Raw genomic sequence first — 24,132 nt, forward strand, 5'->3', positions numbered from 1 at the left:
TGGCGCTTACACCGACAGGAGGTACCGCCTACCTATCCCAAAAAAGAAAACCTCACCCCATAATCTAAATTTGTGAAACCTGACTCGGGGGAACGGAAGGGCACGCACGCCCCTGCAGCGGCTGGAAGCGAAAACGCGCCGGCGGCCGGCGGCGACAAAGGCAGCCGGCCCGCACCCCGTCGCTGGCAGCGGCGCGCCGCTGTGACGCGCAGGCCTCGCCCCCCGCTCCCTTCAGCGCGCGCCCGCCCCCGCGAGCGAAGTGCGCAGACTCCCCGGCCCGGCTCCGGTTCTGTCGGGACGCCGCCGAGCCCGCGACGTCGCCTCCCGGTGAGTGTCTGAGGGGGCCGCCAGGCCTTGTCCTTCCGCAGTGGCCGCGCCGGCAGCAGGGCGCTGCAGCCGAGTCCCGGCCGCGCTGTTTGGTAAACAGAAGCCCCAGCGTGCCCGGCGCGTGCAAGCCCTCGCTCGGCCCGGCCAGCCCCGGGCGTGAACCGAGCTGACGGAGGATGGCAGCCTCCGGGGTGGAGAAGAGCAGCAAGAAGAAGACCGAGAAGAAACTTGCTGCTCGAGAAGAAGCTAAATTGTTGGCGGGCTTCATGGGCGTCATGAATAACATGCGGAAACAGGTACCGCCTTTGTGGGAGCGACGGACGCCAGGGGGGAGGGGGTCCGGGACTCGCGCCCCTGGCTCCCTGGGCCGAAACCGCGCCCGGTGGCTCGCGGCTCTTCCTCGGTCCTCGCCCTTCCTCCCATTTTCGCACGCTGGTCAAGCTGCTGTTCAGTGGAGGGTCGCGCGTTAAACCGTTCTCGAGCAGCCGCGTCGCCGCGTCTGCGGATGCTGGGGCTCCCAGGTCACACTCCTGGGGGACTCCCCGGGCTGGCGTTCGGCGTCGCGTCTCGGTTGTGTAACAGCTCTGCCCTAGTTATCCCTTTGCGAGGCGAGGATCCCTCCACTGGCGAGCCGCTTTAAGGTGTCGTGAGATCTTGTGCGAAGCAGCCCATTGGCACAGCCCAAGCCGAAGCCTCCAGAGAGGGGAGCAGCGGTGCTGGCCTGAAATCAGCTGCTCTAAATAACGATCCCCGCCCCTCCTCTGCGTTAGCCGGGTGGAGCTAGTTGAAGACAGATCCTCCTGTGCGTGTTAATTTAGAGCAGAAACAGTCACCGATGAATGCCGCGCAGTCTTTAAGGCCCCTGTGCGCCTCTGTTATTAAGACGAGCCCTTTGTTCTGTCTTTGATGTGTGGCGCATTAATGAAAGTCTTCACGTCGGCGAAAGGTGGGTTACGAAAAGAATGGATTTTAACACGGAGAATGTAGACTAGAGAGGTTTTTTGTTTTGTTTTTTTTTTTAATTCCATAACATCTTATACCAAAGAGCGTAGAAAAGCCACTTGGTTACTTTTTTTATTCCGTAAGCTTTATTCTAAAAAATACGCATCTAAGGAGATGCGGGAATGTTTCTGTTTTGTAACCGTGGTTCTGTTTTTAAAGAAGACAAAAGCAGGATGTATGAATAATAGCAAAACCTCGTTTGCTTATCTAGTGGTTCTGATGAGAATATGGAAAACAGTACAGGAATTTAAGATTTGTATGAAGATACTAGCTTCTGGTTTCTTTAAGCAAACTCTGACTGCCGGGATCGTCTTTGTTCATCAGCTCCTGGCGTGGTGCGTGAATGCAGTAGATACCTGTCCGAATGCCTTTAAATCTTTCCTGGCTTTTGTGCTGAAGTAGCTGTGAACGTCTGAATTCAGTATTATGTGTAACTTACTTTCATGTATCTATTTCCATGTATACATTCAAGTTCCTTTCGTGTAAACCTTTTTATATTTACACCACCAGTGACTTCATATTACTGGTGCATTTAACAAGTGTCTGCTTATAAAGGGTGAACCGCCTTCACCAGTGCTCAAATTTGTTTCCAACAGCCCTCTCACTCCCCCTAGATATGTGGTTTTGTCTATGAACGCCAGCATGGTGAAGCATTGCCTCATTCCTTATGTAGATAGGGTGCAGCTGGGTTGCAGTATCAGTTGTTTACTTGAGGAAGAGGGGATTTTTCTGAAACTGTATGTTCAGCTCTTTGGGTTTAAAAATTGATTCATATCCCGTCCTTAGACTCAGCTTTAGACTATATTAACATCTGTTTATTTACTGTTAAGCTAGAAATAAAGTTAACTGAACAATCAGGATGCTGTTACTGTTACTTAGTAGGAAGGGGAAAATAGATGCTGGGTGGAACAACCAGGGATCTCTTCCACAGTGGTTAACTGACCTTAATCTGTTAGATTCTCTCTTTGTCAATGGCTTTACATGTTATTCGGATATTCTCCAATAGAACTTTTACCAACTTCATGGAATCCTGCATCTTTTGCAAGATGTGCAGTTTCACTCTGCAGTTGATTTACGTTGTACTCGTATTGTTCTGTATAACATCTTAACACAAGAGAGACTCGCCAAGAATGACTGACAAGGGCAGTTGATGGGAATTAGCAGAAATAGAAACCCATCTGGGCCAGCGGAAGAATGTTTGAGTGAGAACCAATTTTATAAGTGTTCTTGTTCTTTAGTGAATATTATGTTGTGACTATTTTTGCTTCCCCATATGACCTCATTACTTTGGGGATCAGAATAATGAGTGCCTGGATGACAAGGACCCCTCTGTACATACCCAGAAACATTCTTACAGGAAGTTGAGAATGCGGTGAAATTAGAATGTCTGAATTCCAGTTCCTGCTCTACCGTTAATTAGTTTTGTGATCTTAGATAAATATGATTTAGGTCATTTCATCTCTCGCCAGCCTAGCAACCAACTCCATACATAGTGGCCAGCGGGGGTTCTTCAGAGCCAGCAGCCTCAGCTTCTTATGGAGCCTTTTCCTTCATCATCCTTGCAGTCATTTCTAGCCTTTTGTTTTTAAAGTCAGCTTTCCAATGAAGTATAGGATTCATTAAAGGATACAAATCATAAACATGCATCTCAATGAATTATTACAAAATAGACATACCACTGCCAACAAGAAAAAGAACATGAAGAGTACACTAGAGGTCCCCCTTTACACTCTTCTCAATCACTAGCCACCCCCCAAAGGTAACCACTGTTTTAACTTCTATCACCATAGATTTGTTTTTTCCTGTTTTAAAATGTATATAAATGGAATCATACAGTATATACTCCTGAGTCTTGGTTTCAGAAAGCTTAACATTATTTTTGTGAGATTTATGATGATGTTCTATGTAGCTCTAGTACATCCTCATTGTATTTAGTATTCATTGTAGAAATATACCACAGTTTATCCATTCTATCATTATGGACATTTGAATTATTTCTAGTTTAGCACTATGAAGAATAGTACTACTTTGAACATTTTTGTATATTTTGTACATGTCTTTAGATGTGCACATGTATGCATTTCTGTTGGGAAATACCTAAGAGTGGAGTTGTGGAGTCATAGATTATGCTACACTCAGCTTTAATAGATACTGTCCTACAGTTTCCAAGGTTGTGCCAGTTTATGCTCATGCCAGCCATGTATTAGGTTTTTACTCTACCTCCTTATCAACACTTGGTATTGTCAGTCTTTATAATGTTAGCCATTCTAATGGGTATATAGTAGCATCTTATTTAATTAGGTTGAGCACCTCTTTATTTTCCTAACTTTTTGTTTAGATTAATTTTATTACTTGATACCCTACAGAGGAGCTCTACAAAGCAGGGCTAGGTCATAGTCACTACTGCTCATATCTAATTGCTTTTGCTCTTGTGTTAATGAAGTCTAGGAGACCCTTAACATTTTAGGGATATGTTTTGAGACCTTCCTTAGTACCACTACAGTTTACAGTTTCTTTGTGTTAAGTGAATTAAAGCATAATTAGAATTTAGAAGCTTATGTTAAAGACCTACTGAGAATTATGTGAGAGAACCAAAACTGATTTAAGGAATGGATGCTGAGCAGTCAGCTGGGCTTACTAACTAAAAATGAATCAACTTCTGTACACTCACCTCTTCAAGATTGTAAGTTACTACTAGTCATTAATCTTTAGGGTCTCTTGTGAATAATCTGTACCCTCTGCATTAAATCCTCAGTAACAGAAACACTTCTTGAGCATTTCTTTTCTACCAGCCATTGTGCAATGTGTTTTACATGCTTTGTCTCATTTAATTCCGCCAACAGCTCTCATTGTCATCTCCCATCATCCAGACCTTCCTATTTTTGACTCTCTGCTGTCTTCTCCTTTTGTCTGTCCAGTTTAGGAGATAATCATCTCTCTTCACTCCCTTTCCAATGCCCCAGGCTTTCTTGACCTTCCATTCTTTTTTCACATCCGTCTGGTAAAAAGCATCGATGACTATTTACCTTTTTGTGCAAGGTTTCCAAGCACAGCTGGAAAATATCCCATTACTGGGCAGTTCTTTGCCAGGTAAGTCCTAATTTCAACTCAGCTGTCAGTACTGGTGATCTCCATTATTTTACTGTTTTCCTCTAAAATGAGTCCTGTCTCTGTATCTTCACTTTCAATAGATCACCCCCTTTTGATATCATAAATAAATAAAAGACATTATTTTGGTACTATCTAACTTTTAAATTTCCACCACCATATCTATACACCTATTTTGACAGTTTTTAATTTTGCTACAGTGAAGAAGCTGCCTCCTTTCCATCTAAAGCCAGTACTTTCCCTTGGGCTTTGGCTCCCTCAGTATTAGCCTAGTCAGAAAAGTTATATTGTTGGTTATTCCATCTCTGTTGAGCATCTTTAACTTCTCCTTCTCTACCTGAGTCTAGCATTTAGGCATGTTTTAATTTCTCTAGCTTTTAAACCAACCATCCAAACCAGTCCACCTATTCTTAGTCTCAACATTCCTCTATAAATAATAACTCTCTCCCCGCTATTAAAACCAGAGGATGGGTAGATTCACTGCTTCCCCTCCCCCCCCCTTTTTTTGGCTCATTGTTGACTTACTCCTCTAGCTCAGTTTGGCTTTCTAACTCATCCATTTGGATGAATACTTACTGAGACCCACTGCATGCTAGGCGTTTTGCTAGATTCTATAGTTGCAGTGATGAGCAAAACCAGACAGTCCTTACTCTCATGTAGTTTTAGTCTAGTAGGAGAGTGAGACATTAGTCAAGCAGTCACAGAAAAGAAATGTAAAATTGCAACAGTGGTAGGTATTATTAAAGAGAAGAACGTGATACAGTGAGGGGTATGATTGGATGATTTGACCATCAAATCAGGAAGATTTTCCCAAGGAACTGGTAAATGAACTGAGAGCTGAAATAAGAGTACGTGTTAATTAGGCACCTTAAGGAAGAGCTTCTTAGGTCAATGAACAGCAGATGGAGAGGCCCTGAGTCAGAGACCTACTTACCATAGAATGGCAAGTTCAGGAGGCTGATTAAAGGCCAGTATGACTGGAGCACAGAACATAAAGGGGAGGATGGTGTAATATGAAACTGGAGAAGTAGCTAGAGACCTGCCCATGCACAGTCTCCTAAGTCAAGTTAGGAGGATTTGCCTTTATTCTAAAACCCCTTCAGATGTGTGTTGTGCGAGAGAAAAAGGGAGAGAGAGAGAGGAGGGATCTGCAGGTATTTGTTTTTCTTTTGAAAAAGATAGTTCCTGATCTGTGGCAAATGAGGGAGTTCTCAGAGTGGTTGTTGGCAAACCAAACAGGAAGTTGTTCAGTAGCTCAGTGAGATGGTCCCTTGAACTAAGGTGGTAGCAGCAGTAGCAATGAAGAAAAGGTGACATATTCAAGAAATTTAGGAGGTAAAATTGACAGCACTTGGTGATAACTTCCACATGTGGGTGTGATGACTAAATTAGATAACCAAATTAAGATAACTTGAAACAGGATCTGATAAGTTCACAATAAATGTTGGCTATTTTTGTTGCTATTATGATAGTGATGGTTGACTGGATGCTGAGGGATGCAATACAAGTTTTCGGTTATGACCTCTAGGGTTCTAGAATGCGTAACTAGGTAGATGGTGACACTAGGAGATACTGGAAAAGGATCAAGGCTTTGAGGAAAGGATTATAGTTTGTATTTTAGATATGTTCAGTTTACAGTGCCCATGAGACATTAAGGTACATATGGTGAATTGACAGGTCTGGAGAGTTACAGGTTAAAAGTGTAAATTCGTGGGGCACCTGGCTGGCTCAGTCATACCTTGTGCAACTCTTGATCTCAGGGTTGTGAGTTCGAGCCCCATGTTGGTGGTAGAGTTTACTTAAAAAAATTTGCGGTGGGGGAGGCGCGCCTGGGTGGCTCATATGGTTAAGCGTCTGCCTTTGGCTCAGGTCATGATCTCCAGGTCCTGGGATCGAGCCCCACATCGGGCTCCCAGCTCAGCGGGGAGTCTGCCTTTCTTTCTCCCTGTTCCTCTCCCCCCTGCTCGTGTGCTCTGTCTCTCTCAAATGAATAAATAAAATCTTTTTTAAAAAATTTTATTTTAGGGGCACCTGGGTGGCTCAGTAGGTTAAGCATGTGACTCTGGATTTTGACTCAGGTCACGACAGTCCTGAGATCAAGTCCCTTGTCAGGCTTGAGCTCAGTGGGGAGTCTGCTTAAGATTATCTCTCTCCCTCTCCCTCTGCCCCTCCTCCCGCTTTCTCTCTCTAAAATAAATAAATCTTTTTAAAAAAGGAAAAAAAGGGCACCTGGGTGGCTCAGTTAAGTGTCTGCCTTCGGCTCAGGTCATGATCCTGGGGTCCTGGGTTGGAGCCCCATGTAAGGCTCCCTGCTCATGGGAGTCTGTTTCCCTCTCCCTTTGCCCTTTCCTCCCACTTGTGTGTGTGCACACACGCGCTCACTCTCTCTCTCAAATAAATAAAATCTTTAAAAAAAATTTAAGTGTGGGGCGCCTGGGTGGCTCAGATGGTTAAGCCTCTGCCTTCGGCTCAGGTCATGATCCCAGGGTCCTGGGATCGAGCCCCACATTGGGCTCCCTGCCCCAAGGGAAGCCTGCTTCTCCCTCTCCCACTCCCCCTGCTTGTGTTCCTGCTCTCGCTCTGTCAAATAAATAAATAAATAATCTTAAAAAATAAAAATAAAAAAATTTAAGCGTTAATTTGTGATTATCTGCAGATGGAAGATAACTTCTTTGTTGAAACCATGGCGAGTCAAGGATAAGGAATGAGTCTATAAGGAGGCCCCTCACCCCCCAAAAAATGGCCAGAAGAGTAAGAGGAAAATGAGAGTTTTCAGAATCTGAGAAGAAATTGTTTCAGAAGGAGCATGGCAAATTTTGAAGCCTATGAGAAATCAGGATATAGCAACACAGGAGAGCTAATTGACTGTAGTGAGTGTTGTTTTGATAGGGAGACAGATGGAAGTCAGATTATCTTGAGTAAGATATGAGACAATTGAAACAGCTTTATTGGAGAAATTTGGCCCTGAAGGAAGTAGGGGAGTCAAATGAAGTTCATTTGGTTTTATTTGTTTAAATTGGAGAGCTATAAGTGTGCTTAAAAATCACTAAATTCTAACTCTGAAACTGATAATACAGTATATGTTAATTCAGTTGAATTTAAATTAAAAAATTTTTTAAAAATTCATTTGAGGTGTAGAGCTTGAATGTATATGAGACAGAATGGATAATTGATAGATGATTCCTGAGATGAGATCTAAAGTAAAGGTAATTAATCTCTCTTGGGAGGAGGACAGTTTCTCTTCCATAAGAGTGGGAAGGAAGAGAGATTAGTATATAGTTGTGTTTGGAATCAGGAGAATAAAGGAGTTTCTGTCCAGAGGCCTTTGTTCTCTCTGAAAAGTAGGAGATGAGATCATCCACTAAAATGAAGGAGGAAGATGAAGCTAGAAGTTGAGGAAAGTAATTTTTGTGAAGAGTAGAATTGGTATTACCATGGATTTGTAATGAATATTTATTCTTAACCAGGTCTTCACAGCCCTGTCTGATATAATCCCAACCTGTTTCAGTCAGATCACCACTTTTATCTTAGCCATTTCACTCCAGGCACCTGTCTTCCTTCAGAGCCTGAAATGTTGTAACAATGCCTGTTAACTCTCTTTCTCTCCTACTCATGCTTGCCACTTCCTCCCTGAATGCCCTATATTATGTCAAGAGCCTCTATTATATATACTCCATTCTTTTCGTTCACGCACTGATCATCTATATAAAGGCAAGAATGACTTCTTATTTTAAAGTATGTCTTTGCTGCTAGGCTCTAAGCTTCATGAGGGCAGGGACACTGTCTTATTCAGTGCTATATTGCCAACAGCTACAATATAGGTGCTCAAATATTTGTTACGTAAATAGCTGATGTCATACGTATGGTTGATAACACCTAGAGGTTGAGGGCAGAGTAAGAAGGAAAGTGGACAGAAGATAAAACTCTGGGGGAGCACCAGCATTTTAAAGGATAGGAAGAAAAGTGCATTGGAGATTAAGGTATGGAAGGAAGAAAGACAGCAGGGAATAATGTCATTCAAACCAAGATACAAGTTACAAAGAAGAGACAGTCAGGAGTATCAAATGTATTAGGGAGGCTAAAAAAGATAAAGTGTCCCCTGGATTTGAAAATTGGTGGTTTTAGCAAGTTAAGTTTTAATGGAGTGGTGGGGGAGGGGGCAGATTTTACAGGACAAAGGAGGGACAAAGTGGTGAGTAGATGGAGAGGGACCTGCCTTCTGTATGGCCTAGGCTTTTCAGGATGGGATTAATGTTGTTTAAATTCCAATAGTATATACCCAAAGAATATAAAAATACTAATTCAAAGTGTTTATAGCATCATTATCTACAGTAGCCAAACTATGGAAACAACCCAAGTGCTCATTGACTGATGAATGGATAAAGATGTTGTGTGTACACACACACACACAAATATTACCCAGTCATAAAAAAGAGTGAAATCTTGCCATTTGCAACAACATGGATGGAGCTAGAGAGTATTATGTTAAGCAAAATAAGTAAGAGAAAGACAAATATAATTTCCCTCGTTCATGGAATTTAAGAAACAAAATAAATGAGCAGAGGGGAAAAGGGGGGGCAAACCAAGAAATAGACTCTTAATAATAGAGAACAAACTGATGGTTACCAGAAGGGAGGTGGGGGGAATGGGTTAAATAGGTGAAGGGGATTAAGGAGGGCACTTGTGATGAGCACCAGTTGATGTATGGAAGAGTTGAATCATTGTACGCTTGAAACTAATATTCCATGGCACGTTAACTAACTGGAATTTAAATAAAAACTAAACATATATTGATCTCCGCATTTAAAAAAATAAACTCCAGTAGTATAAAGTGCATACTACCATCATGACACTTACCCTATGTGTGTTGAATGAATGAATACAGAAGTGTATCTTAAGGGAGACATGATTGTATTAAAATTCCTTCTGAAGAGAAAGACAGTCAAGATTTGGGAGATGCAAGAACTCTTCATGCCAACCCCAAAGGCCTCTAGCCTTTGGGACACTGCCTTCGTTGGACTTCAGCTGTAACTACCACTAATTGTTTCTCTTTCAGAGTTTCAAATCCTGGATAGAGAGGATCTGATAGACCTAGCTTGGGTGGAGTGTTAACCCTTTGAATCAATTATCTGTGCTAAGGAGAACAAGGTCATGTAGCACAAACATGTCTTGAAAGACTCATTTTATGTACTGAGGCCATTTCCTGAGAGGGGAGAATTATAAGTCAGGTAGCTACTCCAGTGAAAAACCACTACAAAAATTTGTATCTTTGAAACAGCCAGCATATTAAATATTTTAGTACATAATAATACAGCATGTAATTTAGTTACATTCTGTTAAACTGTCAAAAATGTGGTTGATTAATATTTAAGAGAGACATTCTTAATGCCATCTATGCTAAATATCATAAATTCTATACTTAATATCAGGTTAACCTACTGGAAAATGGTATGCCAGGAGTAAATGAGTTCTTTTTTAGAACTTCTCTTTGAATTGCACTTAAATCGAATCACAGTTTAATATTATACTGTAAGCGTTCATCATGAAAAATTATTCTAAAGTGGCTTGTGGGGCACCTGAGTGGCTCGGTCAGTTAAGCATCTGCCTGCAGCTCAGGTCATAATCCCGGGGTGCTTGGATCAAGCCCCGCATCGGACTCCCTGCTCAGCAGGAAGCCTGCTTCTCCCTCTCCCTCTGACCCTTCTCACTGCTTGTGCTCTCTCTCTCTGTGAAATAAATAAAATTTAAAAAAATAAAGTGGCTTTGTATCTTCTATAAAACTTCTTTTAGTAGTGTTGCCTTTAGTCACTCATTGCTATGGGAAACAGTATGCTATAGTGGAGATAAGATGGATTTTGGAATCATATAGATCTGGGTTTGAATCCTAGCTCTGTCTTCTTACTAATTGTGTGACATTGGGCAAGTCACAACTTCTTTAGCCTTTTATGTTTGTACCTGCACAACAATGATCATAATATTATATTGACCTCACTTTCTGATGTTGGGGATAGTGAGACAGAGAACGTAAAAACTTTTTTTTTTTTTTAAGATTTTATTTATTTGAGAGAGAGCACAAGAGCGGGGTGAGGGGAAGAGGGAAAAGCAGACCCCGCTGGACAGGGAGCCCAATGCTCGATCCCAGGACTCTGGGATCACGACCTGAGCTGAAGGCAGATGCTTAACCAACTGAGCCACCCAGGTGCCCCTGAAAACTCTTGATAAATTATTCAGCATTATCAAATATTGTTGGTATTGCTGTTATCACAGTGAATCTCCTGGAATTATTGGTTACCAGGCAACCAAAAGATGTTCTCTCTTAAGTCAAAATAATGTATTGCAAGAACATCAGGAACTTAACATATTGACCACAGGCTGGAAGATGAGCAGGCATGGCAGACAAGCAGAAACCCTGGCATTCTGTGTTAGCTAGGCTTCAGAGACTCTGGAGTCAGTTAGAGGGCAGGGGCGGGCAGTCTTGACTGCTTGCCGCAGCTGCCGCTGCCGCAAAGACAGTTCTTCCTCCCTCTTTCTATTATTTGCTCAAAATTAAAAATCCTGAAAGTAGGTATATAATTGGCTGGCCTTAGATTGTTTGCCAGATTTGGGCTCTGCTGAGTGAACAGAAGAAATAACTGACTTTTATCTTCCATAATGAGAGGCGAGCTCTGAGAATTGCCCTCTCACCAACGTAGTTCATAATGAGGAATTTTTGGGAAATGGGAGCTTGGGGTTCTAATAGGCAGGAAACTGGATGCTAGATTGCCAGAATCCATTAAAAAAAGTCATCAAGTTTCATCATTTCAAGATTCTAAGGCCTAAGTCTTAGTAGATTCTTTATATGATTGTGGAGGGAAAAGTTTCATAGTTAAAACTTATATAAATATAAGAGCAAGGATGAAAATAAAAATAGAAGCCACATTCATTGCTTATGATTTATTTGTTAATGTTTTTATTATTCGTGATTTCTTCCTTCACTGCCTATTCCTATTCTTGGTCTTTAGCCAACTCCTCAAGATTCTTTATCTGATGGGGTGACCTAATCCTTTATTCCTAGGTGCCTTGAACCTTTGGTCTTGCCTGTATAGGGTCACTTTAGTCTTTTATTAACATTTATTACTAGATTTAGCAGTACCAGCAAAGGGCCTGGGATTTGATTTTATGGTATTTATAAGCTGATTAGTTAGCCTATTGCTGTTTAATGGATGCTGGCAGAAGACATGAGACTCCTAGGTTAGAGACAACAGACTTGATTACTCACAGCACAGCATCATGGGCATCCACATGTATGTGTCAGTTCCCCTCGCCCCACAAGTACTGAGGGTGACCCATTGGGGCCCAGATGGATGTTATACACACAGTGGGTTTGTGTTGTAGCTACAGAATGAACACTGAGCTTAAGGAATCTGCCATATTATAGCAAACAGTAAGCAAGCCTATTCCCTATTCTTATGGGGAAGACTATCACATCCCTTATGATTCCTTGCTGCCAACATAACCCTGAGAAATGGTGCCCCAGGTAAAAAGTGTCAGGGCCTTGCCTTCTTGGCATGTCCAGGAAGATATGTAGGAATTTAAGAGAACCATAGAGGACTCCTCTTTCCCAACGACAAGAAGGTACCCAAGGGGATCCCCTGAGCTCCAGCTGTCTTCTGTCCCATAGAGAACAGAAATCTTTTTTTTTTTTTCCTTCATGGCCAGGTTCAGGCACCTAACCAAATGTAATAACTTTTGTTCTTTTTACCCAGTGCCAGGAGGATGCCAAAATTCCCAGGTTGTAGTCTTAACTGATAATTCTGTAAAAACATTTCTCTGTCACTTGGTTGAAGCATTCTTCTTTTGGGTCCTCATATCTTTAAACTGGCAGAATCCACCTCCAGAAAGACTAATTGCTGAGATCAGAAGCAAAATATTTGTGAGTGAATCATTAAGCTTAACAGTGAGGGGAGCTTCTTCCATCCCTTGGTTGCCAGGCTAAGTCTGACTATATAGAAACCATTTTGTCTCTGTAAATTTTTTTAAATGTTTATTTTTTTATTTTTTTAAAGATTCTATTTATTGATTTGACAGAGAGAAAGAGAGCACAAACCGGGAGAGGCAGAGGGAGAGGGAGAAGCAGGCTCCCCACTGAGCAAGGAGCCCGATGTGGAACACTATCCCAGGACCTGGAGGTCATGACCTGAGCCAAACCATCTGCCCCTTGTCTCTGTATATTATGTGAAATCACATCATTTGAAAATGGATTCTGCTGGTGGCGCCTGGGTGGCTCAATCGTTAAGTGTCTGCCTTCGGCTCAGGTCATGATCCCAGGGTCGTGGGATCGAGCCCTGCATCGGGCTCCCTGCTCCGCAGGAAGCCTGCTTCTCCCTCTCCCACTTCCCCTGCTTGTGTTCCCTCTCTCGCTGTGTCTCTGTCAAATAAGTAAACAAAATCTTTAAAAAAAAAAAAAAATGGATTCTGCTGCTTAAAAAGTTTGAAAACCCCTGTTATAAGGCTTTTCCCTGAAAGGAGGAGAATGAGTACACACACACACACACACACACACATTTATATATGTGTGTGAGTTTGTCTCTGTATGTGGTGTGGGGAACAGAGGGCGCTGGGGCTGGGAAAATATGTCTGACCTTCACCTCACCCAAAGGAAAGGAAATGACATATATTGAGCTCATCTCTCTCTCCTACAAGTTTTGCCCAATGAGAGAGAGGTTGTAATCTAATGAAGCTAGAAGTTAAGACTCTGCTGTTTTATTAATGGTGTGATTATTCTTTTGAGATTCACATCTACTTAAGATCTCCATCAGCTAAGGAGAATAGGTAAGGTATGTCTTATGGTGGACTCTATAAGCTGGATTTGGGCCCCACCGTCTCTTATTCCCCACTACAGGACATATGAATATGCAAATTCCAAAATTTAGATTATTGGGGTATATGGGTGTGAGTAGATGGGGATTACCAGGTACTCACACATTTATCAATAGTGTGTTTTTTTAATATATATAATTTTTAAAAGATTTTCTTTATTTGAGAGAGAGAGTACATACACATGAGTCCAGGGAAGGGGCTGAGGGAGAAGCAGGCTCCCTGCTGAGCAGGGAGCCCAGTGCTGAGCCCCAGGGATCATGACCTGAGCTGAAGGCAGATGCTTAACCAACGGAGCCACTCAGGCGCCCCAGTAGTGTGTTTTATTATGTCTCGCTTGGCTATTAATCTTTATGTAAACTCCCTGATGAGAACCTCAGAGGGCTGAATAGTAGACCAGGAACCAAAGCCCTATCCCAACTCCCAACAGACACTAACTGGACCGAGTAAGTAAGAATTTATTTCCAAGTTTGTTTTTTTTAGGTTTTCTGTTTGGTTTTTGTTGGTGGTGTTTTACCTGCACAGGGAGCATTTTGTTCTATCTTAAAGGCATCCTCTACAATAACTGTTCTGTGTATCCTCTGTAGACCCACTTAGAAAGGTTAATTTTTTTACTCCAGAAAGCTTTTAAATGGGTAATCTATTAACTCCATACTGGAAATTCACTTCTATTTCCCATCTCAAATTTTTCTCAACCAAAATTTCATTCTTAGCTCTCCAGATTATCTGCAGTGAACAACCAAATGACAGCTTAAAACACTCCATCTAATTCCGTACTAGCAATGTAAAATCTGCTAAATTTGACTCTTATGAACCCCTTCATTGTTAAATTCCCACATCTGTGATCTTCCTGTGAGTTAAAATTAAAGGCCGTTCCAAATATGTGCTCTCCCTGGTTTCTTACACTGCTCAGTCTCAGCCAGAAAGCATTTGCTTAAGTGTTTGGGTAGATTCTGGGAAGCTTTCTTCAGCAGCTGCAGCCTGGGCTATCTTCCATTGGAATATATTTAGTTAGTTTAGCAACTCCAAAGGTGAATTTCTCCAATTTCAAGGTAGTTGGTGCCACGTGTTTTCAGAGTGTTGAAGGGCCCTAGCACCTTAGCACAGCATCATCTCCGCCCCCAGAAACCTGGAAAGATACAAGCAAATCTCCCATCTCTACAATAAATAGTGCAGATGTTGACACCTCACGATAAAGTCCTAACCCACTGTATTGTTCCCAGACTAAAACACAGAAACTTCAGTTTCTAGGGAACAGAGAATCTTCAAAGAAAACATAAGGATGTTGGGGCGCCTGGGTGGCTCAGTTGGTTAAGCGACTGCCTTCGGCTCAGGTCATGATCCTGGAGTCCCGGGATCGAGTCCCGCATCGGGCTCCCTGCTTGGCGGGGAGTCTGCTTCTCCCTCTGACCCTCCCCCCTCTCATGTGCTCTCTCTCTCTCATTCTCTCTGTCTCAAATAAATAAATAAAAATAAAAGAAAACATAAGGATGTCTGGGCTTTTTGCTTGCACAGGTTGCCAGTCTGTGTTGGCTGTCTGTAATTTGCAGACTCTAAACTCAGGTGAGAGGAATCACTTATCAAGAGGCTAATAGGACACTTTACCGAATAGGGAAGGAATTTCATCTATGTTTAATAATGCTTCACTGACCGGATACCTTGCTCTTGGAAAAATTTGCCAGGGGGATTTACCCAGCTGCCAGGTCTTCTAGAGTCTCCCTTTTTTCCCTGTTGTCTGTCCTGCACATTTAAATCTTAATTTTTATTTCTCTTTTGAACCTTATGTTGTTGGCAGTTGAGTTCTGTGTAGTGACGAAGTATTTTGAGAGAAGAATGATCCACATTTGTAGCAGGCAGTCGTGCAGAGCAGTTTGTGGCCTTGCATTCTCTACAGTTCTGATCCAACTAGTTGTTCTGTACCCCATGTCCCCATTATGATCCTATCCTGCTGTGAAATTCCTTGTTTCTACTACTAATCCTATCTCTTGGAGGGGTCTTTTTTCCTTTCCATTTATCTCAGCTGGAGAATGACCTTTGATTCCTCTAAAGCCTGTTGGTCGCATAGGGACCAACATGGCCTTGACAGTGTGCTCCTCAAAACCTTGCCATTCCTCATTATTTGAGTCTTCCAGGCTTTGGAAACTCAGTGGTAGCAGACATACTCCTTTTTGTTACCTGTATGTGTCAAAATAGGCTATGACTCTGTTGTCTGTTTGTTCCTTTCAGGCATCCCCAGCGGAGTTGTTAACCTGTCAAGTTGAATCCTTTTCTTCCTACATAGTATAGAGCTAACACTGTTTAGATAAGAATACCTTCCTTCCTTTTCCTTTCCTTTTGATTTTGGGCCCAAATGTTTGTTTTGCTTCTTCTTCCGTTAGTGCCTTTCTTATAGACACCATCACAGTGGAAATGAAGAGGTCCATGTGTTCAGGATTGGTTCAGCTGCTGCCAATCTTCACCACCCTCAGTAAAGTAATTACAGCTATGGACAGGTTCAGCATCTAACTTAGGCTTGGATTATGTCTGGGTTATTTGGCTTCCCTTTAATGTGACCTAGTACTCTCCCTTAGAGTCTTTTTTCCACAGACTTCCCAGATATGTTCTACTATAGTATGTAGCATTCCTGTCTTTCCACCCATATCACATTGCAAATTACATAATGGATGAACTATTTTATTGCTGATCCTCCTTTTCCAAAACTTTACAAATCTGAATTTAATGTAATCACCTGTTACAACTGTCTCAGTCTTTAAGTATAGTCCTCTAATTACGTGTTTGATTTCTTTAGCTTTAAGAGAGCTCTTAACAAAAATTTCTTCGATCCAGGCTTTTTCTGAGAACTGTTTTAGACTACTGCTGAATTTTACTTTTCTTCTTCCGTATATCTCTTTGGCTTATATCACCTTACTTGAATAAATAACAGCAAAAATAACTTTTTTTTTCCCCTAGCCTCATCTTTTAAAGAGCAGTTATATCAAACTGTATTTCCTCTGCCTTTTAAAGCTGTTTGACCTAACTTGTCATGTTTCCCTTAAGGAAGAAATCTGCTTTTCCTCTATTAATCTGGGTGTCTAACTTTGTTTTTCTTTTACTTTCCCACTTGCCTTATTGTGATTATGTGTCTTTAAATCCAGTGCTATTTTTCTTGCTTTTCTGAGCAAATAAGATTCCTAAGGCCTTCTTAATTTTTCTCTTAGCTTTTGAGTTTATTATGGCTTTGTTGAGGCTTTTCTAGTATCTCAATCCAAGAAGATGATTTACCCCCATATAATAAGGGCTTCATTTCCCTTTATCTTTTCAGTGATTTAAATCCACCACCCAACTATAGTTGAATCTACAGTCTACTCAGGGATTTATACCCAGGGCCAACTTGAAATCACGCTGGGCGGGACTGATTGCAGAACCTTGTTGACAAGCTACATAAATCCGAAGGTTAGTCATTCCTCAGTCCTCTTCTTGGGATACGATGAAGGATAGAATTTGGGAATAGAATTAGCTGATTGCATGCCTTAGTAATGCCAGCACATATTGTTAAAAGTTAGAGCCTCGCACAGTGCTGTGGAGCTTACGTGGAGCCTACTGCCTTTTGCAGTCCTACCTGGCAAACACGTAAAGAGAGCAGAAGGTCATTCTACCAACACTTGCCTGAAATTCTTGCCTGTTTTGAAGTGAAATCTTTCCTAACCAAAGGACTGTTCCTGCAGAAGTCCCTAATAATTATAGGCACTAAAGCATCACCTAAGTTTCTGTCTGCAGTGCATTGAATGTCTCTGCATACGGATTTCAGCAGCTCTCTTCCACTCTTGGTTCCCAACATTTGAAATGAGTTATGTTCCATTTTGGGACAGACTTATAGAAGAAAGTGAACCAGAAGGCCTGGCAATGTGTGGTCAGTGACCTCTACTTTATTCGTGCTCATCCTATAGAACCTCTTCCACAAGTGACAGGGGAGAAAAGGACTGAACCTTCCTTCCCAGTACTTAACTTGCCCCAGAGAAGAAACACTATGGTATGAGAGAGAAATCTAATGTTTCCCCTCAGTGGGTAACAGTTATACTAATACTATTTTTTCAGTTATCCATTCTCTCATCACATTTTTAAAATTAATAGACTTTGCTTTTTAGAGTAGTTTTAGGTTTACCAAAAAATTGAACAGAAAGTACAGAGTTTCCATTTTCCCTCTCCCCCTCCCAGTTTCCCCTACTATTAACATCTTGCTAACACAAGTATGATACATTTGTTAAAATTGATGAGCCAATATTGTTACATTGTTATTAACCATAGTTTACATTAGGGTTTATTCTCTGTGTTGTACATTCTGTGGATGTTGACAGATGTATACTATACATGTATCCTGTTACAGTATCATAGGAAATAGTTTCACTGCCCTAAACATTGCGGGTACTCCAGCTTCTTACCACATTTTTGAAATAGTATCTTTATCTATATTAAATTGCTATTTAATGTAGATCCCTCACATTTCTTAAGTTTATTTCTCAACATTTAATTATTTTGTTGCTGCTATGCGAGGTTGTTGGATTTTTATTTTTTCCTCATTTGTGTTTCTTTGTGGCTTACTGCTCACATATAGGTTAGCTAATTGCTTTTTCATATTCATCTTACTGACTTTTTATTTAGTTCTGTAAGTATTAAGTTTATTTATTTTCTTACTGATTTTGTTACCTAAAAACCCAAGTCAGCTGCTCATTGCTCAAAAAGCCAGTACTTAAGAGACGAATTTTGATTGGAAAGGAATATGAGCTTTATTCAGGAGGCGGGCCACCTGGGAAGAAGGCAGACTTTTGTTTAAAAACCAACTCTAAGGTTTTTGCCTGGCCCAAAGATTTTTAAAGGAACTTTAGGGCAGTTAATCAGTAAAGGGGAGCACAGTGGTCTATAACACTTCTTGATTGCATGCAGACTCAATGGTACCAGCTACAGACATTATAGCTGTGCTTGAAAGTTGTGTATTGGTGCCCCGGGCTGGGGGGGGGGAGGTTGTGCGAGAGAGTTTGGTTCCTATACAAAGAAAGGTTTAGTTAATCAGGAGGGCTAAAGATGCTTGCTAAACTTAGAGACTGGTAAGTTGGCCAAAGGGGCCGAGGCAGAGGCAATTTTCAATTTGGCTAAAATTTTCAGATTTCAGATTATTCAATAATTGAATAATAGTAGTGACAGCGTTATGTGTCTCTTCTCAAACTTAAATGAGAATGCTTCTTTTGTGTCACTATTAAATGTGATGTTTGCTTTTGAGTTAAAACACCTTCAGCATACAGATACATCATTTTCTTTATGAAAGAGTATAAAAGGAAATGAATTTTTAATTTTGCCATCTATTGAAGTTTTTCTCTTTTAACCTGTGAATATGCTGATTATATTAAAGAATTATTGTTCTGGAAGCCTCCTTGCATTCCTAGAACAATATTTGAGTAATAACCCTGCTGAATTCACTTTGCAAATATTTGACAGATCTGTAAGTAAGTCCCTAAAAGAAGAAAAAAGTGCAAAAGTGCAAAGAAAATGTGACTAAAATACCACCTGGTAGTTAAAAAAGAAGACAGCAAGGAAGCATAATAAATTGTGTAAAAGAAGATGGCCTATGGAGGAGGAAACATAAGTTATCAGTAATAAATATGAAGGATCTAAATCCTACTAAAAGTAATTTTAGATGGTGAGATTTTCAGATTAAGTCACACAAATCTATGCAATATCTAAGAGACTAAAAATTCAAAAACTGAAAATAATATAAAGATATAACAAATATGGGGGGATATAAACAGAAGTTGCCAGGGTTTTTTTTTTCTTGTTTTATCCAGTAAACCTGTATTGTTCAGAAGGTAGTTTTGTTTAAGTTTCTCTTCAATTCACATAGGACTTGTTACCTTTCATATTCTCCAGTGTAACCCAGATCTCTGTCTCTTCCCATTTTCTATCTGCAGATACACTCTTCCTGAGCAGAGCCTCTCTCTTTAAGTCAGTCCCATCTCCTGTTGAAACCTGTTAAGTTAGTGTAGTACAGTCACATGTACCATTTGGATACAAAAGGTTCCTCCCATTCCGTCCATAACATTAATATCCAGCTGGAGATTATTCTTAGAGAAGACTAAATTGCTGTGCAGAGATCTGTCTGATTTCTTTAACTTCCTAAAGTGCCTATAAATTCATGGCATTAAAAATCCCTATTGCTGAGTGTATATTTTGGAAAGGTTTTTCGCTGCATTTCAGTATAGTTGTACATCTTCTGGAACTTTCTGTCAGCAGCCATAGAACCCCTCCCTTATCTGACTTGCTTGTTCTTCTGTCCGAATTCTTTTTCTTCCTTCCTTCTTTCCGCCTTTTTCTTTCTTTCTCTGGAGCAACTAGATCAGCTTGTTTTGGTGGTAACCAAATAGTTGACCTGGTTTTGCTACCTGGTATTTTTGGTATGGTATGTGGCAAAATCCATAAGAACTATGCCTACTCTGTACCTCCCCCACCAAATCAAAGGAAATAAAAATTTAAAAATTCAAGACACTATTGGGATAACAGTGGCTTTAACTATAAGTAATCTGCATGTAATTCTAAGCAGTAGTCCATAGGCCTTACCAAAAAAATCTTCACATGGCTGTTAAAATGAAATTTTGTTCATCTTTTAGCCCACTATAAAATAAAAATAAAGCCCATTTCCTTTCTTGTACTGAGCAGTACCATCTCACTTGGATTTTTATTTGTGGAGTAATAAAGTAGAATATAGTGACTTACCTATCCAAAATTGTATTAGTAGTTTTATTTTTTTAAGGATTTTATTTATTTATTTGAGAGAGGGAGTGAGAGCACAAGCAGGAGGGAGGGGGAGAGGGAGAAGCAGACTCCCTGCTGAGCAGAGAGCCCAACAGGGGACTCAATCCCAGGACCCTGAGATCATGACCTGAGCCAAAGGCAGATGCTTAACTGACTGAGACACCCAGGTGCCCTGTATTAATAGTTTTAGTAAATACTTAAAATTTACAAAATGCCATATCGTCTGAGCTACTAAGCCAATATTTAGATTTGTGATAGATTTTTTTTACTCTGAAAGTATTATTTGCCTCATATTCCCAGTGCTAAAAGAGTGCCTAACATACCACAAGCTGCAGATTTTCTGAGACTAACCTGTACATTATATCTTTAACTTCATTAAGAAATTGAAATTTTGTTTGACAAAAAAGGTATTCTTTCTTCTTGAAATTCATCTTTAAGCGTTCCAGTAAACCTTAAATTTTTTCATTAATATTTCATTTCGTCAGCATTGTAAGTATTTAACTCTGCCTTCTTTTAGGAACCTAGGGTGACACCATTTTGGCCTTGGTCAGAAATCACAATTTAAAAGTGGTTGCTATCCAGCTCCTATCAGACATACATTTGAGAGAAGTGTATTAAGGAAAGAGTGCTGAATAGTCATTTGGTTTGTCCACTCTATTCTGAATTGTTTTTGTTTCAAGTTAGATCTGTGTAAGCTACTTTCTTGGGAAATACAGTGTGTACTTTGGAACTTATTAAGAATAGATAATTTTTTAAAAACCCAGATTGCTATGTTTGAAAAACCATCAAGGACATTGCTCTTATTTCATTTAATGTTCCCATAAAATCTCACCATGAGAAATACCTTGAATTTGTGTCAGAAAAAAAATTGGTTTCCCTAAAGGATAAGTAGACTTCTGATTATAAAGATCTTTTCTTTTTTCCCCCTGTTTTTACTGCTGGGAAGCTCAGTACCACATTTTGATACAGCAAATCATGATAGCAACTCTGTAAGTCCTTTCTAAATGTGTCTGATGAACAAATTCTGTGCTGGACAAAGACTGGATTTGAATAGAAAATAGAGATAAAGCATTTGTCAAGGACCGGTTTTGTATGTTTGCTGAGCCGGACCAGTGAGCCCCTTTTAATTTCATTTATTTCTCTCTTGACTAGAAAACATTGTGTGATGTGATCCTTATGGTCCAGGAAAGAAAGATACCTGCTCATCGAGTTGTCCTTGCAGCAGCCAGTCATTTTTTTAACTTAATGTTCACAAGTAAGTATCTTAAAGTAAAACATAATATTTTTTCCGTGAGAATGAGGTAGAGTCTAAATGAAAATATCTTCCTAGTTTTTAAAGCACTTAAGAAATTAAGGCCATAAAACAATGAAGAGATTGAAAAGTGGTTATGATGAGGATTGAGCAAAAGAAAAATGTCCTTTCATTAGCCGTACAGGCCCAAGACTTTTATGGATGAAGATACAGTTTCTACTTGAATGCCCAGTTTTCTTCTTAACCTTAGATGGAAAGGCAAAGAAGAAAATAAATGTTAGGATAATTTATCTAGCAAGTTAAACTAAATAAAAGTGAAATATGAAATATAGCATATCATACTAGAAAAAACTCAGATTTAGAGTTGAGAACTGCGTCCAAGTCCTGGTTCCTTTGCTTAGTACTGTTTTATGAGCTTGATCAGGTTATGTAATACATCTGCCTCAAGCTTTCTCTTTGGTGCTCTGGCTACCTATGAGGTTTTTGGTAAAGAATGAGCTTTGCTAGCTATAACTTACTGTATATATAATTGTCATTATTCTTGTAGATGTTTGCCAGCTACATCAGATGTAGTTTTGCTCATAGCAATTTAGAAGAGTGCTACCAAATTATTTTAGGACTTGGGGAAATACTGAATCTATTTTTATGTATATGTTTACTTGGCCTTTTTTTTTTTTAAAGAAATATACTAATTAACTAATTTCTTAGCTTATTTTAATTTAAGACACATCTCAAGTATGGAGAATTACTTTGCATTTATTATAGGAATATTGGGCTTTCTGGGTATTTTTTTCCAGAGAGATCTCTGTCCTATTATTCTTTTCCATATTTAACATGGCCTGGAATGATCTGGTCCTCAGTTAAACTGGTAATAGTACTCATGCCATTTATATTTCTGCTCTTCATTTTAGCTAACATGCTCGAATCAAAGTCCTTTGAAGTTGAACTCAAAGATGCTGAACCTGACATTATCGAACAACTTGTGGAATTTGCTTATACTGCTAGGTAAGTTAAGGAGGATCATTTCTGTTGTAGAGAAGAAAGGTTGGGATCTACCATGGCAGAGTATTGTGGTGACAAATTGATGTCCTCCGAATTCTTCAACATGAAAAACTACAAGGATGGGGAAGTTTGAGGAACCTACACCATACTGATGCAAGGACTGAAAAGTTTTAATTTTCTGTCTAATTTCAGGGGCTAGTAGGATACATTTTACAATAGCATTATTGAAATAATAAAACATTGTAGGAAATTAATATTCACTTTAACTTCTTTGCAGAATTTCTGTGAATAGCAACAACGTTCAGTCTTTGTTAGATGCAGCAAACCAGTACCAGATTGAACCTGTGAAGAAAATGTGTGTTGATTTTTTGAAAGAACAAGTTGATGCTTCAAATTGTCTTGGTAAGAAATCAGATTCGTAACTTAAAATAAAAACAAAAACAAACTTTAATGTGTATTTTAATTTTAAAAAGTATGGTTATAAGTATCCTCATTTAATTTTAAAGACATTGTCCACTAGAAAATACACTTAAAATGCATTTTAAGAGACACTTAGGGAGGTGCCTATTAACCTGCGCAGCAAGAAGCCCATTAAATACTGTATTAACATTTTATAAAATATAAAATAACTTTAATAATGAGTTTTAATGAATCTGGAATGGAGAGTAAGGATTGCATCTGGTGGTGGTGTGATATATGATATCATAAGTATGAATGTTCACCATTGAAGCACTTAAGATTGCTGAAGTCTGTCTTGAATGAGAAAACAGGTTGTATATATTGCCTGAGGTCTTATAGTTAGTATATGGAGGTGCTGAGGTTGGAATTAAAATAATCTTGTTCTTAACTACTACACCCTGTTGCCTCTCCACATTGTCAGATATGCTAGCTATTGTATACTAGAAGACTTAAAAATCCTAGACTATAAATTAAGATACTAATTAAGGGACTGCTGAAGGGGCACCTGGGTGGCTCAGTCAGTTAAGCATCCAACTTCATTTCAGCTCAGGTCATGATCTCGGGGTCTTGAGATCGAGCCCCATGTTGGGCTCCACACTCAGCACAGAGTCTGCTTGTCCCTCTCCCTCTGTTCCTCTCCCCACTCGTGCAATTCTTTCTCTCAAGTAAATAAATAAATACATTCTTTAAAAAGACCAGACCATATACGTAAAAAGATTTTAATCTCACCTGTGCAACAGACACATTCTGGAATGAGTCTGTTTCTCTGAGCCATAGTTTGGGGCTCCATTCATCAATAAGATTAATGTTCCTGAGATTTTACTTATTTCTCCTTACATAAATATTCTCACAAAATTTATTGTAAAAAGGGAATTCAGAGAAGTTTTTGGAAGATGATGACTTAAGTATTTTTCCCTAACTCCCTACTGCTCTAAATTTCCAACCAGGTGATTCAACTAAAAACCAGCCAGAGTAGGGAGTGGATATGGTGGTACAAAGCATACTGTGGAACCTGGAGCAAGTTTGTGCTAACCACATCTTAGGCTTTGGGCTTCTGAGGAGACCATTTAGGAGTTTTACTTCTGGATGCCTTCTGTCATCATTGTTTTCAAAGCTGAGAGGAAGGACAGCATAGCAGCCTAGAAGGGAGCCTGATTCTCTGGCTAATCCTGGGGCAAATATAGTGGCCCACCCAGTTGAGCCAGTATACTGTCAGTATCCAAAGGAACTCCTTCAGCCTGTTTCTATTTAGCCCTGAGTATGGCTCTCCCTGTGAGCTGATCAGAGAACTCTGTCTTTGTTTTTACCACTTGTCAATTCTCTGCTGCCCAGAAGACCCCAACAAG

General features: G+C 40.1%; 1 protein-coding gene across 6 annotated transcripts in view; it reads left to right on the forward strand.

Annotated features, from left to right (window-relative positions):
- The first annotated feature begins 255 nt into the window (after positions 1–255).
- KLHL7 (kelch like family member 7) overlaps positions 256–24,132 on the forward strand; it is a 69,675-nt gene continuing 45,798 nt past the window's right edge. The window contains exons 1-5 of one of the 6 annotated variants that reach the window (XM_035020729.1): positions 270–327; positions 16,595–16,725; positions 21,226–21,328; positions 22,237–22,330; positions 22,605–22,729. In XM_035020729.1, the coding sequence (XP_034876620.1) occupies positions 21,250–21,328; positions 22,237–22,330; positions 22,605–22,729 (298 nt within the window). In that variant the 5' untranslated portion in view covers positions 270–327; positions 16,595–16,725; positions 21,226–21,249. Of the gene's footprint in view, positions 624–951; positions 1,274–16,594; positions 16,726–21,225; positions 21,329–22,236; positions 22,331–22,604; positions 22,730–24,132 lie in introns of those variants that run through there. The other 5 variants (XM_035020734.1, XM_035020730.1, XM_035020731.1 and 2 more) reach the window with 5 other exon arrangements.

The sequence above is a fragment of the Mirounga leonina genome, unplaced genomic scaffold (genome assembly GCF_011800145.1).
Source record: "Mirounga leonina isolate KUSES-001 unplaced genomic scaffold, KU_Mleo_1.0 Mir_174, whole genome shotgun sequence".
Lineage (NCBI taxonomy): Eukaryota > Metazoa > Chordata > Mammalia > Carnivora > Phocidae > Mirounga > Mirounga leonina.